Raw genomic sequence first — 19,625 nt, 5'->3', positions numbered from 1 at the left:
GATTACCTGTTAAATGAATGCGCGCAAATGTAATCAAAAGCTGCGCGCAAACGTAAAACATTTTAATCCCCAAATGCGCGCAAACAGAGTGCGCCCAAAGTTGAAAAGCATAACTATTCATTGTAAAATATAAAGTGCTTTGAATAACAAGTTTGATGACTTTGAGGACACAAAAATTGTACATTTATAGTATATGAGGTTAATTTAATGTACAAAGTCAGGTAATTTTAATTCCTTTATAATATAAACTAAATCAGTATCAAGATATTTCAACATTCTATGATCTTAATGTTTCAGGCTATTGAGGTAAAATATATGTGAAGTTATCCTGTGTTTATCCAATTTCTGTTCCAAAAAATACAGAACACATAAAACAAGAAGTCACTTTTCATTTCAGATTAAAGGAGAAGTTTGATAATGTCAAATAAGAAATTTTACAAAATTACGCATATCAGAACAAATTGTTGCTTAATTTTGCTCTCTCCGACAATTTACTTTTTTGATTAAAAGAGACCATCAGAAATTTAAATTGTATTTTAATTTTAAAGTTAACAGCATTTTTATCTCATATGAAAAGTTACTAGCAAATTATATTTGTTAAAATTTCTAGCCATAAAAGTGATAGTTTGTTTTGCTCAGTATGGGTATTTAATTTCTGTTACAATTGTTGGCTTACTTAATTGCTTCAGCTACAGACAATTTGAAATGCAAAAAGAATGTTCTCCATAGAAAATGAAAATCACCACAGTTGAGATATTTCTAATTTCAACATTTAAAAAAACAACATTAAAGGTTAAGATCTAGCAGGCACATGCTGTCCTTTAAGCACATTCCAATACCAATGCTTTCCATATTTTATGTGCAGTCTTTCAAATAATTGCTTTAGACACAAAAAGTATTAAAACATATGTAATGTGCTGTCTTTTTAAATGTGTAACTATGCACATAAAATAGGACTTCTATGATACATGTATTTAAAAGATGCAGAAAAAATATCTTTTACTGACACATATGTAGCTTTGTTGGTTTGAAATGTTCACTTTGAATAAGTTTTTTGATTTTTTTTTTAAAGAAACAGAAATTACTATAGTTTTTGTTAATAGGACCAATTATTATTTGTTGTGACATAATCCACCAACACTACTATTAAACTAAAAGATACATACTGGATTTAATATTACATGACATATATTCATATATGAAAATAATGATATGCATTGAATATAGACACTAGCCTAAAAGTTTGTTGTATATTTCAGCATTCTACAACTGTTAATCAGATAAGTATAGATGACCATGGAGATTATGTAGCCAGCTGTTCTGATGATGGAAAGGTACCAATGTTTATAAATGAAGAATGAGCTTTAGTTTTATGTAAAGTTTGAAATGATAAAAAGTGGAAAAAGTTAATGATACCTTTTCAGATTAATGAACTTTTTTGGTTTACAAAATATTATTTCTATCATTTATATTATTGAAGTCATTTTGAACATAATATACACAAAAAAACTTCAAGTCATCTGATTTTTGTATGTCTTTTTTAAAACCTGTAGGTGCTGATTACTGGTTTTTACACAGCAGAAAACAACCAATCATTAAATTTTGACAGACCCGTAAAAGCTGTTGCTATGGACCCTTTGTTTTATAAGCATGGAAGTGGTAAACATTTTGTAACAGGAGACGATAAGGTGATATATTGTCAATATTATAATTACTAGAAGATGCCCGCGAAATCGTGGTACAATTGGGCAAGTGTTGAAACAAAAAGTTTTCAAATTTCGCTGGCAGTACGTCAACTGAGCCTGCACTTAAACGTATGAGACACAGATCAATAACTTTCATCAAATTTTGATATTTTCACAAAGTTAGGTGTTTTTTGTGTGTTCTGTAGATAAATGATTGTTTTCAAAAAAAAATTTAGGACAATCAAAACACTACATTTATACGTCTTTATTGGCGTCTTATCACAAATATTTCCGACTTTGTATGGTTTCAAAGGAGGTGCGACTCAATGAAGTCGATCTCTTCCTTTCAAAGTACAGATATGTAATGGTTAAGGTTGTATTATATCTTGTAAGGGCTAACATGAGACCTAAGGAAAGCACTTCAAAATCAAATCCATGGGTGGATGCTAAGACTATAATGTACAGTGAAAATGTAATAGAAATTAAAAAAATACCACCAAAAGTTATTACCCAATTTTCAAATTGCCTTCCCTGGGTACCATGTATGTTATAATGGAACAGTCCTTACATTGTGTTTGTAGTTGCCATATACTTTTTTTGCTTCTTTTAACTTGTATGAAATATTTAGAGTAATTATTCAATAGATCTCTATACAAATTCTGTTATGGTATTGTATTGTAAAAAATCTGTTTTACAAAAAATGTGTGTCAGTTGGTACTTAATGAGAAAGGAGGTTTGTTCAGCAGACACAGAACAACTGCTCTACATCAAGGTGAAGGACCAATCAGAGAAATTCAGTGGATTGGAGATTTCATAGCTTGGGCAAATGATCTGGTAATTATTCAAATGTGTTTCTTAATTTTAAGTATGCAAACTATGAATATGTGGTATAGTTAGACATCACAAATATAGCACACCACAACTAAAAGGAAATCATTTCAGTAATTTACTATAAAAAAAAAAAATTCAGACAGTTTCAGCCACTTAACTAAATGGTTGACATCCCTAAAATATGCAAATATCATGCATGTTTTGGATAAAATAACTAAGAACTAAAAATTCATTCAAATTGTCAGTAAGCAAGTTGTGTATAAATATTTTTGTGTATTTTTCCTTGACTTTATTTTAGATTAAAGCAAATTTATCTGATAGATAAGGTCAGGTAATTTTTTTTTAAATTTATTTAATTCTATATGAAAACAAGGAGATGTGGTATGATTTCTAATGAGATAACTATTATTCAGAGTTTCAAATGACCATGATATATGCAATCACATGTCAACCTTCAGCCTTTAACAAAGAGAAAACCTATACAAAACAGTCAGCTATAAAATACTGATATGAAAATTGAAAACCAATTCAAATAAGAAAATCTAACATCCTAATTTGTAACAATACAATTTACCAAAAATAGATATGATTGATTGATAATTGCTTAACGCCACATCAGCACAAAAAGGCTATATTGTGGTGAGAAATAAATATGAAAACAAGAACCTCCAAATAACAGGCTTGTTTGCTCTTTGAATGTGTTTGGAGTAGTTTATTTTAAAATGTTTACTGAATACAAATGAAATTATTTACCATCAAATATAAACATTTGGATGCATTATGTACAGAATATTTTTGTTTTCCATCTTATTTCCCACTGCTTAATCAATAGGTTTCTAACTTATTTGAACTGCTCTTTCTATATTCATTGATATTAAGTTACTTCATATAATAAAACTATGAATGATTTTTCTGTTCTAAGGGTGTGAAGATATATGATATGAGCACAAGGTCAAGAATAACACACATACCGAGGGAGCATGCGTAAGTTATTCAAAAATATGGGTAATGTCCCACTGGGCAAAGCATGAAACAGTCATCTACTTTTTAGTTTTCAAGACTTTTTCAGTCATTTTAACATAATTCATGATCTTTTTGACCGAATCTTTTGCCTTTAACCGGTGCTTTGCTTTTGCGGCAATTGGCATTTCATTTGCGCAAAAAAAATCTTTCATTTGCGCCACAAACCATATTTCATTTGCGCCAAATTAAAACCTTTCATTTGCGCCAATGTCAAAGGTAAATACAGGTAGATAGTACAAAACAGATATTTAAAAAAAGACTTTTGATAATAAATACTGGAGTATTACATTGGGACAGTTCTAAGCATGATGCACAATAGTAAAGTAATAAGTATATCCTGTCACAAAACTTGTTAGCGACGTTCCTGATGTATTCATGTCTCACGGGAAAATCCCACCTCTCATGTTCATACCATATTGATCCAAAAGATAGTCCTCCAGTCCATGTCAGTTCTTATAATGGCTTTGTAAGGTTTTATTTTATTTGGGGTACCACTAAACCACTTGTCTTAATTTTTCAGAACATATGATCTAATGATAACCTAAATGTGTGGTCATAAAAAATCACAGACTTAATTCTTCTGTTTACACTGGTTTATGTCTAAATTGAAAATGTCCATCTTGACTCCTCGAACATGTGAACACTATATATAATTATACACCTTAGTGACTCTCAGCTTCAGAAATGAGTATGGCATTGAACTCACTCAATTATCCAGGGGGAATACTGTAGAGACAAACCTTTGAGAGCAATTAATTCTTAACTTTTCCGTTATATCTTACCTGAATTACCTGTTAAATGGTGCAAATGAAGTTTTTATTTAATGGTGCAAATGAAATATAACATTGTTGCGCAAATGAAAGATTGTAATTTTCAAAAATTGGCGCAAATGCAATGCGCCCCCTTTAACAGCTACACATTTCCAGTCATAAAAGTGACATGATGATTAATTACTATCAAAACAACCCCTACTTCAATACTTTCTAATTTTAATCAATTCTAATTAGTTGTTGGACAGCTGAAAACTACCTGTTCAGGTAACAGGTAAACTATTTTCAGTACCGAACATCGTATAAATTAATCGATCTATTCACAATGATTTTCGTACATTTCAGCGGTTTGTATCTAATTGATTTAGTCCAAAAGATTAAAATTATAATCAATACATTTATAAACATGATTTGATGAACATGATGAAACATTTAAAAAGATTTTAAATAAAAAATAAAATAAAAAATTGTCAGAACTACGTTGTATGAACAAGAACATGTGTGCGCATGTGCATAGGTGGGAAATTTAATTATGCATACTATTCCTACATTTCTTCAAAAATGCTAAAATTATCGTTGATACCTGTATCTAACGTTCATTTCAAGTTTTTTTTGAAGAAATAACATGGAAAGAGCTTCTTCATTCAGTTGTGCTTTGAAAATGTACACGAATTTTACTTATCCGTTTATGGTCCATGTTTTATCATTGTCAAGTCAACATCCGGTTTTGGAAAATATGACTTTAAAAACGATAGTAAAGTTTTTGACAACGTCATTTTGCACAAATAAAGAGTCTAAGGCAGATATGAGCACACTGATATGCACATTTTGAATGATGCACTGCCAATTTTAACACTTTACGTCAGAACATCAAATTCATATCAAAGTAAAGTTTAATATCGTTGTTTTTTTAATCTAATGTCAATCATTGGGATGGCCATCTGATTACCATAATTCCCTTTTGTGACTTAAGTCTTAGGGATTAAAATCAAGATCAGATATAAAATGTCCAGCTGGCTCAAAAAAAATTTTGGAAGCCCTGCTGTGAACATGCTATTATTGTTAAAACAAGTATTAGTTATGCTTTATATACATGTAGCTTAATAATAGCAAAAAAATCAATTAACACAGCATGAAAATAACATTGTAGGTGGTTTTGGGGTACAAGTACCTAAAGCCGTTACAGATAGACTTTGATAAGTACTCATTAGCAGCATAATTGGTAGTTCCTTGTGACAATAACATTGTCTATGCTTTACAGGTTGTTAAGAGTAAGGGTTACATTTTAATATTATGACAATTGTTTGAAAGTAACATTGACATTTTCCGACAAGCAATTTGTTTTTCTTATAAAGATTATGTTTCCTGCAGTAGCTCTTTGTAAGAAATGTCATTCACAAAGGAATTATTCTTGAAATATACTTAATTGCAAGTTTTGTATGACATTTTTGTGAGATATTTTATTTTTCAGATACCGACCAGAGTTATATCGATGCAATTTGTGTTGGAGAAATGAAAAGACATTATTGATTGGATGGGCAGATAGAGTTAAGGTAAAAACATAAATTAAAAATAAATTTATTCAGTTGTTTTCAGTCAACTTGCACTTTTAAAACATTGAAAGTAGCAGTGGCAGACGAGGCAAAGGTTTATAGAAAAATTACAACTTTTGGAATTTGCTGGGGTATTTGGAACTCAGAGTACAATCCATGTAGACTCAAACTTGGGCTGGCAATATTCTGTCTCAAAACCCTGGCTTAGTTGTCCAGGTGGTGATAATGTGCATGTAAATATTGCATCTTCTTATTTTTATACGACCGCAAAAATTTTAATTTTTTGGTCGTATATTGCTATCACGTTGGCGTCGTCGTCGTCGTCGTTGTCGTCCGAATACTTTTAGTTTTCGCACTCTAACTTTAGTAAAAGTGAATAGAAATCAATGAAATTTTAACACAAGGTTTATGACCACAAAAGGAAGGTTGGGATTGATTTTGGGAGTTTTGGTCCCAACATTTTAGGAATTAGGGGCCAAAAAGGTCCCAAATAAGCATTTTCTTGGTTTTCGCACTATAACTTTAGTTTAAGTGAATAGAAATCTATGAAATTTTGACACAAGGTTTATGACCACAAAAGGAAGGTTGGGATTGATTTTGGGAGTTTTGGTTCCAACAGTTTAGGAATTAAGGGCCAAAAAAGGGCCCAAATAAACATTATTCTTGGTTTTCGCACCATAACTTTAGTATAAGTAATTAGAAATCTATGAAATTTAAACACAAGGTTTATGACCATAAAAGGAAGGTTGGGTTTGATTTTGGGAGTTTTGGTCCTAACAGTTTAGGAATAAGGGGCCCAAAGGGTCCAAAATTGAACTTTGTGTGATTTCATCAAAAATTGAATAATTAATTTTTGGTCCCGTTTTCAAATTGGTCTACATTAAGGTCCAAAGGGTCCAAAATTAAACTTAGTTTGATTTTAACAAAAATTGAATCCTTGGGGTTCTTTGATATGCTGAATTTAAAAATGTACTTAGATTTTTAATTATTGGCCTAGTTTTCAAGTTGGTCCAAATGGGGGTCCAAAATTAAACTTTGTTTGATTTCATCAAAAATTGAATAAATGGGTTCTTTGATATGCCAAATCTAACTGTGTATGTAGATTCTTAATTTTTGGTCCAGTTTTCAAATTGGTCTACATTAAGGTCCAAAGGGTCCAAAATTAAACTAAGTTTGATTTTAACAAAAATTAAATTCTTGGGCTTATTTGATATGCTTTATCTAAATATGTACTTTGATTTTTTACCGGATTTTTGTGACAAAAATGTCGGTTATTGATTTGGGGATGTACGGCGGGCGGGCGGGTGGGCGGGCGGAAATCCAATGTTGTCCGTGCATTAACTCATGAACCGTTCAACCAAAGCTTTTAAAATTTTAATATGTTATTACTGACAACTATCTGAAGGTCAAGTTCAATAATGGCGATTTTGACTTTTACCGTTCAGGAGTTATGGTTCTTGACAGATTGAAAAATGGAGTTGTCCGTGCATTTACGCATGAACTGTTCTACCAAAGGGGCTATAAGGGGCAAAATTGGCCTCAATTTCGAGAATTTTTCAAATTCTACTTATTCCTATGTGTATGGCTTTCTTTTTCCGTTGGACATATTCATTTTATGAAAAAAATGTTTTTTTTGTATTTATGACGTCATAATGCCATGTTTTGACAACACTTCACGTGCATATTTGTTGGCTTTTCACAATTTTTTACTCATTTTCACTAACTTTTTTTACGAAAAAAGTACCAGCGCATTCTTGCCCCAACGAAATATTTTGTCAGAGCAATAATACCAACAAAAAGCATCTTATGTTGAAATATTTCAGTGGGGCAAAGCTGCGCTCATACTGAATTTTAATTAAAACTTGCTCAAAACCGACATCAAAGTTCCAAAATTTTTCGTTCGTTTTTCATATATACCGTTATCGGACTAAGGTTGTCCAGGAACAGTTGTATTTTTTAACACATTTTTTTGTCAATGGTTGATAATAATAAAGTTTCATTATAGAAAGTAAATTATAAAGTGTTTTTCTTCATATTAAAGTATAACAAAGCCTTTCAAGTACAGCCTAGCCCTTGTCGTCTATATTTATTGTAAGTGATTACGGAACTGACACACGGAATTTTACCGGTTTCTGTTGTTAAGAACCTTTTTATGCCGGAATAGAAATCAGTGTATCATTCGTTAAATACTTGAAATTAACAGACAGAATTTAAAAAACTTTTAATATATAACTTAACACGTAAAAAATTCCACAGCACAGCAGGGGCGTGTTTTTTTGTTCTTTTGTGGTGAGCCAGAAGAGGTCCATTTCTGTAGTTTTTTTTGTTTTGCATTGGGAAGATCTTCTGGCTCTCTTCTACCTCTTCCTTTTAAATAGGTGGTTTAGACGGCAGAGGCACAAAACAACTATGGCGTTGTTTAGTCGAAATGACAATAATAAATAGAGTGCCTCCCCGTGCTTAAGGTTTATGCTCTTATATTATACTAGATTGTGAGCCTTCGGCTGTTGTCTGCTCTATGGTCGGGTTGTTGTGGCTTTGACACATTCCCCATTTCCTTTCTCAATGTTATTATGAATGTAGATATATTAGAATGTGAGCTGTGTTATACATGTTTTTATGGTACGACAGCCTTAGTAGGACATCTCTGTAGGATGATAAGCTAGATGAATATAAGAACTACACGAACAATAACAGTTAAGGGCCAACTATTTGAAGTTCTAGGGAAGGGATTTTGATTTATTTCTTATTTAACACAACTTTAAATTGATGCTAATTTTTAACGCACAGTGACACATATTTCATGCATATTTAGGATACACGAGATTAAACGTCAGATATATAAAATATAAAAACGAAGAGATGTGTGATTATTGATTATATGGCAACTGTTTACCGGAGTTCAAATATGAAGTGTATGTAAGTAATTACAGGCAACCGTAAGGCCTTCAATAATGACAAAATCCGATACTTTTAAGGCGTTTATAAAAGTCCATGAAAAGTGTGAAACAATTTAAAAGAATAAACTAACGATTTAATTATACATGTATAACAAATCAATTTAAAAGATATCAAAAATGAGTTGAGACATGAACCAACGACAACCACTAAACTGCAGGCTCCTGACTTGGAACAGGTTCATAAAGAATATGGCAGGGGTTAATATTAAAACGAAGATGTGGTATGATTGCCAATGAGACAATTTCTCACAAGAGACTAAATGACGCAGAAATTAACTGCCATAGATCACCATATGCTCTTCAACAATAAGCATAATAAAATTGAGAAAGGACATGGGGAATGTGTCAAAGAGACAACATTTCACATACTCAGCTATAAAAGGCCCCGAAATCACTAGAAGAAAACTAACAGCCTAATTAATGTACAAAATAATGAACGAAAAACAAGTAAGTAACACAGCAACAAACAACAACCACTGACTTACAGGCTCCTGACTTGGGACAAGCATATAGTTTTTTACATACATAATTTGGCGGAGATAAGCATGTAAGCCGCGGATCCCAACCATCCCCTAACCTAGTTCAGTGGTTTAACAGCACAACAGCATGTTTGTGAGAGCTCAACCCTCCCCGAAGCTGCAACCGTAGCGTAACGGTACAATATTAAAACAACCTGCACAAATCAGTTGCAATTAGATTAACTCAAAATATCGGTACGAGACAAACACACAAAAAAAACCCAGCAAACTAGAATTAAGACAATAGCGTATTGAACTAAGAGTATTTGCAATTACTGGAAGAGTGTTCAAAACTAGTTGCAACTAGTACTGAGATAAATCTTGTTCTCCCAGAATGAAGTATCAATCAGTTGGTTTATTAAGAAACGTCTGGTATACCTTGTATACTTACATATAGATCCATATACAATGAAGGTTGTAGAAAAATGGTAGTCCGAAGGTTTTGACCATCAAAATTGTGCATTAGAAATAATAGTTAGGACCAGAAGATGTTCTTCAATGAGCACCATAGAAAAATGATTTTTTGAACTTCCAGATATCTTAGCTTTATACAAAAAAAAAAAATCCAGTTTGGTTACTTTTAAAAAAAATTGATAGACTGAGATGTACTTTTTGATGAGTCATATTCCAGACAAACATTGACGATTTTTCGTGCAGTTTAAGATTATTCTTAAAAATCAAATAGCGGGAGATTAAGCCTGGTTTGTTTAGAAAAATTGAGATATAGGAAAGCACACAGAAATTGTAACGAACAGAGCACACTTTTACAGTTATGCATGTCTACGGGATGTATCTTAATTTTCTAAAAAAAGAAAGTCATCGAAAACTTAATTTATGTCATCCAACATAACAAAAATCTGCTATATTCGACGTCAAAATTAATTTTTATTTTATTCTGGAGATGTGCAGAAGAGAACAATAAAACACGCCCCTGACGAAAACTTCAGTTTCCATTTTGCACTATTAACGTCTGTTTGGTAAAACAAAAATAATTTAGACCATGACATAATCAACAATGATGAAATGGCCATATCATTGATATAAACAATTTAGTTGAATAAGAAGTAACGAAATGAAAAAAAAAAATTGTTCTTACCATTTATGAATCAAAATGATCAATACGAGTTATAAACTTGAAATAGTTGCTGTGTCAATGTGGTTCAAATCGCCTACACGCTGCGCAATGGGCATGATGGTGTACGTTAGAGTCTCATCAAATCCAACTGTTTTTTGATCGGTTCGTAATTTTTTACATTTGTCGTTTAAAATCACATTATCATATTATTGTAAAGACACCTTAACAACAAAAAATAAAAAATGTGCTAACAATATTTCAGTTTTATTAAGGTTGAGCCGGTAATTGTTGAAATGTATAGTTTATGAAATTGCGATCTTTATTCATATATTATATGTATACTAGTACATAATATGTCCCACCTTCTTGTGTTTTTATCAGCCGAGTACATAAAAGTACACACAAACTCATTTTTGGTTATTCAATTTAAAAGAAAAATAAATAAGGCCGTTAGTTTTCTAGTTTGAATTGTTTTACATTGTCATATCAGGGCCTTTTATAGCTGACTATGTGGTATGGGCTTTGCTCATTGTTGAAGGCCGGTGAACTATAGTTGTTAATGTCTGTGTTATTTTGGTCTCTTGTGGACAGTTGTCTCAATGGCTATCAACCAGATCTTCTTTTTTATACAAACAATAACTGTAGATTTTCTCTGGTGAAAAAAATCTATAATTTGGTCATACATAGAACGAATGTTAACTTGTTGTTACCATAGCAACTATTTTACTGATATTAAATGATTAAACTTTATATCAATTTTGTTCTTCATTGTATTAATACAATGGTTCACTAGTAATAATGTACTCACGTTGATTGTTTAAGGTGTAATCTATTGTAAAATGTACACAATACATAAAAAAGGATAAAATACGTAAAAATCTGATATTTAAGCTTAGTCGGCCTATCATTTTTACGACGTCATAACAAGAAAACCGCAAGAGATAACTATAAAATTTTTGGTGTTTTATAAGCTCCATATCATAGGGATCAATTGAAAGAAATATCAATAGATTCTGAAGTGGGGCCAATTTTGCCCCTTATAGCCCCTTCTCCTTTTAATATGTTGTTACTAATGAAAGAATGGAGGTCAAGTTCAATAATGACGAATTTGACTTTTACCGTTCAGGAGTTATGGTTCTTGAAAGATTGTGCAATAGCAATTAATTTTCAATTGGAGTTATCTTTCTTTGTATAGAATAGTAGTTGATAATATATGTTGAAAATTTGCCAGACATGACTATGATGTCATTTTCTATTTTTATTTGCCAATAACTTTATGTAAATAACTTCATTGGAAATTTGCCAATATAAAATGTTGCTGATGAAGCTTTTTTTCCTTATCTTATCTAAAATGTTTTTAGATAATGTATGTTGGACATTTGCCAGACATGACTATGATGTCATTTTCTATTTTTATTTGCCAATAACTTTATGTAAATAACTTCATTGGAAATTTGCCAATATAAAATGTTGCTGATGAAGTATTTTTTATTGTTTTATACAATAAACAATGTATATTCACTTTTACTACCAACCAATCTTTACCATTCAGTGATAACAAGCACTTTATTTTACATTTTAATATTTTATGATGTATTTAAAAGAGTAGTTATTGTTGCTCCATTAGAAATTTGAATTGATATCAGTTTTGGAAAAAGGGAAACGGGGATGTGAAAAAAAAGGGGGGGGGTTTAAATTTTTCTCATTTCAGATTTCATAAATAAAATGAAAATTTCTTCAAACATTTTTTTGAGAGGATTAATATTCAACAGCATAGTGCATTGCTCAAAGGCAAAAAAAAAACTTTTAAGTTCATTAGACCACATTCATTCTGTGTCAGAAACCTATGCTGTGTCAACTATTTAATTTTAGATTTAAAAAGTTTGAAGAAGAAATCTTTAATTGATTTGTAAAATCTTGACATTTGTTTTGTGTAAAAAAAAACCATGTAATGTCAAAAATTTGATCACAATCCAAATTCAGAGCTGTATCACGCTTGAATGTTTTGTCCATACTTGCCCCAACTGTTCAGGGTTCGACCTCTGCGGTCGTATAAAGCTGCGCCCTGCGGAGCACCTGGTTATAAAGTAACTTTGATGTTAATAGATTGTTTAAAGGAATATGGGAATATCCATTAACTGATAAGATTTATAGACATACAGTGTTACTTAGCTGGTGTTACTTTTATATATGACATATACATTGTATTTAGGTGTGTGTAATAAAAGATAGAGTTCATGATGATGCAAGGAATTTACCCAGTAGATATGTGGAAATAGGTTAGTATTACATAGTGAATAGTGAAAAAAAATATCTTTAAATAAAAGCAAATATTGACTGATTTCAAACGCCAGCTGTGAAGTTTTGATATAGTCATTATAAACATATACATGACCTGTACATGTCCAATTCTGGTTTCTAAAGACTATGTATCTGCATTAACAAGGACCATAACCTTTCAGGGCAATACAAAGTATACAAATAAATTTTGAAAATTGTTAGCTGTAGCTATCAATATTCTATTCGAAAGGAGAGAAAAAGTATAACAAAAACACAAAATTCCAAGGTAAATTCAAAATCAAGACCATAAAGACTGACTTTGAACTGGCATTTTCTGGAGAAAATAGTGGGTACCAGCCTGGTTTTATAGCTAGATATTCCTCTTAAATGTATGACAGATGTTTAGAGTAAGAGATTAATAAAGCATACTTTTATAGAGAATAAGCCCAATTATAATAGATGTAGATGTAGCTACAATGAGATAGAAAAACAATAAAGCAAAATATTGATGAAGAAATGGGGAGAAATAAAGCAGGTAAGCTCTACTATCAAAAGACTGATTTTACTGTATTTATTTTACAGTTTATATGTTTAAAGTGGATTTTTTTGTTTGTGGAATTGCTCCTCTTGGTACAGATCTAGTCATGCTTACCTATGACAAACCTTCAGAACAGGGAATCATACAGGTATGTATAACAGTAAAAAAGGAAACATTTGTCCAACCACATTGAAACCTTATGAATTGTTTAAATATTTAACAAGATTCTGTTAAAACTTTTAACGCTATGATTGTTTCGTATGACACATAGTGACAGTATAAACTAAAACTGGTGAAAATGCTAAATCAAAATTTCAAATCTCATGATACAAACCTGCAATAACATGTGTTGCAAAACTAAAAAGAATGTTGGTTTATTTTTAACAACATTAACATGAAGAATGCTTCTACTTACAAGGAACATAGGAAAAGAAAAAAATGTGTACACCAAACACAGACATCAGTAATTAAGTTATCTGTCATTTGCTATTGGAATACCTTCAACATTTATCAAATATCGCAGTGAAAATAATTTTTCTCCTGCTTATTATCGTTATGAAAAATACATCAGCATCTATGTTTAAACCCCAGGATAGTTTGTCCAAATATCCATAGCTACAGTAACACCATGCATGTAAGACTATGATGTCATTTAATGTTTTATATTATACTTTAGGATAGTTCCTCCAAACGTCCACAGTTACAGCTTATAACACCACACATGGAGGACTATGATGTAATTTCCAGTGATGCATTGTCACTACGTGGCTATGAAGAATATAAATGTAATGATTATCATCTAGGTAAATATCCAGTTATCTGAATTGTATAAAAATATGCTTGTAATTCAGAAAATCTATAATTTCAAAATGTATCTATTCACATATAATGTTAAGTATTTTTTCATTCAGTAGTTTAAGGTATTGTTTTGTTGTGCTATTGACTGCTCTAGTTTTCTGTTTAAAATTAGTACTTGTTTTGCCTGGAACTTAATTTAAGTACATGGCATCAGGTTTATAAATTAGGTGATCAAGGGTCTTGCTGTGAGGTATTGCAAAGAATGAGAGACATAGACATGCTTGTACTGTTAAGGTGTAGAATATTACCTGAAGAAAAAGATGTTTTGAAGAATTTGTAATTGAGAAAATCTTTTATTTATAGAATGTTTACCTGCAGAAGTCTTTGTTTTGTAGAATATTAACCTAAATAAAAATTTGTTTTGTAGAATGTTTACCAGAAGAAAATTTGTTCTATATTGTTAGTCCTAAGGATATAATTGTTTCTAAATTAAGAGACGAAGATGATCATGTGACATGGTTGATTGATCACGAACAATATGAGGTAGGAATGATTAATTTTACCCATGCTGCACAGGGGGTATACTGGTTTACTTCTGCCTTACCTGTGTTCCAAAATGTCTGTCTGTCCCATAAGTTTTTGGTCACATTTTTAGTCAGGAACTGCAAATCAGAGCTCCCTGAGGAATCAAACTTCACATGAGCATCATTTTCTTATCAACTGAATACTTACATATTCTAACACATTATGTATGACCCTGTATATAATCTTTTCTCATTTTTCTCCACAACTCTAAATCAAGGTTTTCGGAAATTTGGAATCAACCTTCATTTCAGCATGCATAAGTGGGTGATGGGTTTTTGCCTCCATCACTTACATTCTTGTCTACCTAATACTTATAGCGGGTGTCATTAGTTCACAATAGCCAACAGTTCAAGTTGTTGTTTATATGAGAATAATTTTAAAACTGGGAAATGAAAAATAGTCGAGAATTTTCGTATTCAAATCTGATTTCTAGGAGGAAGGTTCTTGTATGCTAACTAGTCAAGATAGTTGACTTACCTCTGCTTCTCATTGATAGTGTATTACTTGCAAAACTAGCAAGATACCACTGTCTTCAATATTACTTTCATTCTTCATTTAAGGTATTTAGTATTGTAGAAGCCTGGTGTCCCACTCAAATAGAATTTAACATCAATTGATGAATGGAAATTAGAATTAAACCACAATGATCACTAACAACTGTTCATAAATTTGTATAACCTTAAAAGCTAATGTTTATATATGTATTTGATGAATCTATGTAACTCTTTTTCTATAGGAGGCATTGGCCGTGGTACAACAGAAAGAGAACACACTTCAGAAACATAACTTACAGGTAAGTAATATGTATTTATATTTGCATTGAAATATTAAATACATTTTGTTAATTTTCAGTTGATAATGGTATGTTTTTAAACCAAATAAGCTTCTAACTCCATCCCACAAAGTTAATCTTGTCTTTGTAGACCAAATATATTGCTTTTCTGTATATCCTTTGTTGTTACCTCTCCAATGAACGTTGTTGTTTCTTATTTGGTATGAATCACTCTGATAGATATCAGACATTTTATGTTTGATTTTGATTGGTCAGGAATGATCTTATCTTAGCCTTTTGATTGGTCAGGAATGATCTTATCTTAGCCTTTTGATTGGTCAGTAATGATCTTATCTTAGCCTTTTGATTGGTCAGGAATTATCTTATTTTAGCCTTTTGATTGGTCAGGAATTATCTTATTTTAGCCTTTTGATTGGTCAGGAATTATCTTATCTTAGCCAGTAAAACCAAATACTTTAAAATTTGTATTTGCTGCTTCTCTAATAAGCAAAAGAAAGAGCACATAATGGTCTGCTTAAATTGAGGATTATGTGTTCTGGTAAGGTGATATGTTTTCCTGCCTACCGGGTACTTGGTTAGGTGATATGTCTTCCTGCCTACTTGGTTAGGTGATATGCCTTCCTGCCTACCTGGTAAGGTGATATGCCTTCCTGCCTACTGTTGCCTTATGAAGTTAAAAATCTGCTTAATCATTATAGTCTAGTACAAAGCAGGGTAAACATATTACATTGACATGTTATTGTCCAGAATATGCATTTGACGTTGGACATTAAACAGCCACCAATCATCATCTCAAAGACACGTACTGTAAGCAAAAATTATCTGAAAGATTCTTTTGATTTCCCATACCAAAACATAATTTGCTCAAAACACCTTGTTTAAAAAAATATTGACAGAATTCAACCAAACTCACTCAGATTCTTCTACTGAGTATGCAGTTGTGCAAGTGCTATTTAGACTTTTTGAGTGTTTGATAAAAATTCATTGACTTTTCCATTTCTTCAAATATTTTTGGGAGATGACACCTCATGCACATCTTCTTTGGAAGACACATAATTTGGAAAAAAATATCATTTGCAAGTATATATCAGAGTATTACATTTTAATATCAAATATGTTTTTTATTTAGTCATTAGGAAAGGATTATTTAGATTTTCTACTGAGTAAAAGAGATTTTGAAAAAGCAGCACAACTTTGTGTAAAGATCTTAAGCAAGAATAAAGATAGCTGGGAAGAACAAGTTTACAAATTTGCAAAAATTAAACAGCTGAAGGTATGTTCTAATTATAATTTAAGAGAACTTTGTAAATGTTGATAACTACCATAACTTTTACATGTTGCCTTGAATTCAGTGTAGATTAATGATGTTAAAACTCTCATTAACAATAAAAGAGGGACGATAGATACCAGAGGGACAGTCAAATTGTGCTGCTCTTGTTTCAAATCATTTTTCTTTATGTATTGGCTTAATATTTCGTAATATGCACAACAAAGGAAGACTAAACTGGACCTTATATGAGAGATATCCTCAGCATTATATGAATTTCAAATTCCTTGTCACACAGTTGGGTTCTTTCATGACCGTTGCCATTCGTTTACATATTTTTGTGACATCATTTTGATGGGAGATAACTCCTGTACAAATCAAGTAGCTCAAAAGGTTTTTACTGGTGAATTATAGTATTTTTTCATCGCTGGATGTACATTTCTGGGGTTATTTGTCCTTCTTTGTTTTTTGATGAAAACTGACTGAATTATTTATGTAATAATGTTTTACCCAATAGAATTGTTCAGCATATACACATGTATGTAAGGTATAATAATGAATGTCCAATAGTTTGGGGTGTATTAACCTAAGCATCTTCTAAATATAAAGTGTTTGTTCATCAAATGCTATGACACAGATATGCTACTTCATAAAGTAAAAAATATATGTACAGTAAAAGATTTTTCAGAAACAAGTGTACAAGATTTACTATGGTACTTTGGATATTATGATAACTTGTATACATCTATAATACACCTTATCGCTATTCCCGCTTGACCCTAGAATCTGTCCTGCTTGAACTTTTGACGTCATACAACAATCCCTTTCCATTGTGGTGTCAATTATTTTCTATTATGACGTCAAAATTTTATTGAAACTTTTGTGATGTCCTGTAATGGCGGACAAATAGCGATAAGGTGTATACATTAGTTGTTTAGTACAGAAAGTATTTATTACATAACAATATTGCAGGCCATTGCTCCTTATATACCAAGAGAAAATCCAGTATTAGATCCAGCTATCTATGAGATGGTTCTGCTAGAATTCCTCTTGTCTGATGCAGAGGTGAGTATTTTATATGTCCTGCTAGAGTTCGTTCTGTTTGATGCGGGAGGGATTGTCAGAAAGTTAATGCTCCTTAGTGTTATCATATATAAACCATTTCTTCAGTCTTTTTTCTGTTTTCATTTTTTGATTTTTCTGTTAAAAATATTTATTTGATATGAGAAAATTTAATTTAATGAAATAATCATTACAGAGATTTCTGCAATTGGTGCGAGATTGGCCATCACATCTATATAAAGTACAAACAGTTATAAATGCCCTGCTGGACAGACTTGATAGAGATCGAGGAAATACATACTTAATGCGTGCTCTGGGAGACTTGTAAGCTAAATCTATTACTGACAGCTGATTGGGCTAAAAAGGAATTGTCTGCCTATGGCATTTTTCATTTTGGAATATATGGAAGTGCAGTCTCATAATTGTCTGGAATTGTAAATAAAAGTAGTCGAATATTTCTGTTTAAACTTTTTTATTATTATTTTGAGAATAGGAGGTATCTAACATTTTAGTAGATACCAATATATAAAAATTACAAATTTCTTACTGGTATACAAATGGAAAACACAATCTGTAAGATATTTTAGAATGTAATAAATATGCATGGATTTATGCATTTGGCTACAAAATAATGATTAAGCTCTTGTTTGGATTATCGATATTTCTAGTTATTTAATCTCTCTGAAACCCTCATCATAAATAGAATATAAAATACTGATGAATTAAAAGGTTAAAATTACTGTTAAACATGCTATTTCAGACTATTGATTATTTTGAAATAAAAAATATTTTTATTTTTGTAGATATTCATATGAACGTCAGTTTGATAAAGCACTCAGTATATATTTAAGGTAAGTCTTATAATGTGTGGTGAAAGTTTCACTGTTTTTAAGGTTTATGCTCTTTTTTTTCATATTACTGATAAACACATCACAAATGATATATTACTAAAGTGAAGTATGCTTGAAGAATGTCTTCCAATTTTCATACCTAATTTAAAGGAAGACAGTATTGTTTTTATATAAACCCTTTATACTTAAAAGACACCTACGATATGGTTTATTTTCTGTGTTTGGTTTAGTGCTCTTAATTCATGTCATGTATTTCTTCTACTCCTTTGTTAATACCACAGCGTTATTAATAGTTCCACTTTTCTCAGAACTCGTACATAAGTCATCTGATGGAGTTGTATTTTGAAACAGTTACGTGTTTATCAGTTGAAAGTTAAATAGTAGTTTTATTGGTTCACAGTAAACTAGCTTCCATTTTATGATAAGGAGTTTATGCCACTGATTATTGGTTGGTAATGTGGCCTTATGTATGACTATTATTATTTAAAATTACTGTAAGACAGGATAAAAATTGAGAATGTAAATAGGGACTGTGTCAAAGAGACAACAACCCGACCAAAGAGCAGATAACAGCAGAAGGCCACCAATGGGTCTTCAATGCAACAAGAAATTCCTGAACCAAGAGGTGTGCTTCAGCTGGCCAAGAAACAAAAAATTATACTAGTTCATTGAATGCTTTTGTAATTTAAAAATTATTCTAAAAATGCTTGAAATGAAAGAAAAAAAAATATTGAATTAATATTTTTTAAATTTATTTTTAAAAATTGCTTTCAGATTAAAGCATAAAGATGTGTTCCAGTTAATTCACAAACATAATTTATTTGGTTCAATAAGTGATAAGATTGTACAACTAATGGAGTTTGATAAAGAACAAGCTGTCAGTATGCTGTTAGATAATATGGAGAAAGTACCGGTAAAATATTTGAAAATATATGTCTATAACTGCTTTCTTGTATCATTTGCCCCTTTGCAGCCTTCTCTCATCTAGCTTAATAATTTTGCTGTATCTGCAGATATTTGTTTAATGTTTGATATT

The 19,625-nt window shown here is 31.3% G+C and overlaps 1 protein-coding gene across 3 annotated transcripts in view; it reads left to right on the top strand.

Moving 5' to 3' along the window:
• The window catches only part of LOC143065260 (vacuolar protein sorting-associated protein 41 homolog), a 42,830-nt gene that overhangs the window by 4,916 nt on the left and 18,289 nt on the right, over positions 1-19,625 (top strand). For all 3 annotated transcript variants that reach the window (XM_076238716.1, XM_076238715.1, XM_076238717.1), the window contains exons 5-19: positions 1,260-1,334; positions 1,554-1,688; positions 2,397-2,519; positions 3,439-3,500; positions 5,781-5,862; positions 12,628-12,694; positions 13,278-13,381; positions 13,910-14,036; positions 14,459-14,574; positions 15,353-15,409; positions 16,539-16,682; positions 17,649-17,741; positions 17,935-18,062; positions 18,542-18,589; positions 19,364-19,502. In XM_076238716.1, coding sequence (XP_076094831.1) covers positions 1,260-1,334; positions 1,554-1,688; positions 2,397-2,519; positions 3,439-3,500; positions 5,781-5,862; positions 12,628-12,694; positions 13,278-13,381; positions 13,910-14,036; positions 14,459-14,574; positions 15,353-15,409; positions 16,539-16,682; positions 17,649-17,741; positions 17,935-18,062; positions 18,542-18,589; positions 19,364-19,502 — 1,500 coding nt within the window. The remainder of the gene's footprint in view (positions 1-1,259; positions 1,335-1,553; positions 1,689-2,396; positions 2,520-3,438; positions 3,501-5,780; positions 5,863-12,627; positions 12,695-13,277; positions 13,382-13,909; positions 14,037-14,458; positions 14,575-15,352; positions 15,410-16,538; positions 16,683-17,648; positions 17,742-17,934; positions 18,063-18,541; positions 18,590-19,363; positions 19,503-19,625) is intronic.

Source organism: Mytilus galloprovincialis, chromosome 2 (genome assembly GCF_965363235.1).
Source record: "Mytilus galloprovincialis chromosome 2, xbMytGall1.hap1.1, whole genome shotgun sequence".
Classification (NCBI taxonomy): domain Eukaryota; kingdom Metazoa; phylum Mollusca; class Bivalvia; order Mytilida; family Mytilidae; genus Mytilus; species Mytilus galloprovincialis.
The sequence above is the reverse complement of the archived record's forward strand: the minus strand, read 5'-3'. Positions and strand labels throughout refer to the sequence as shown.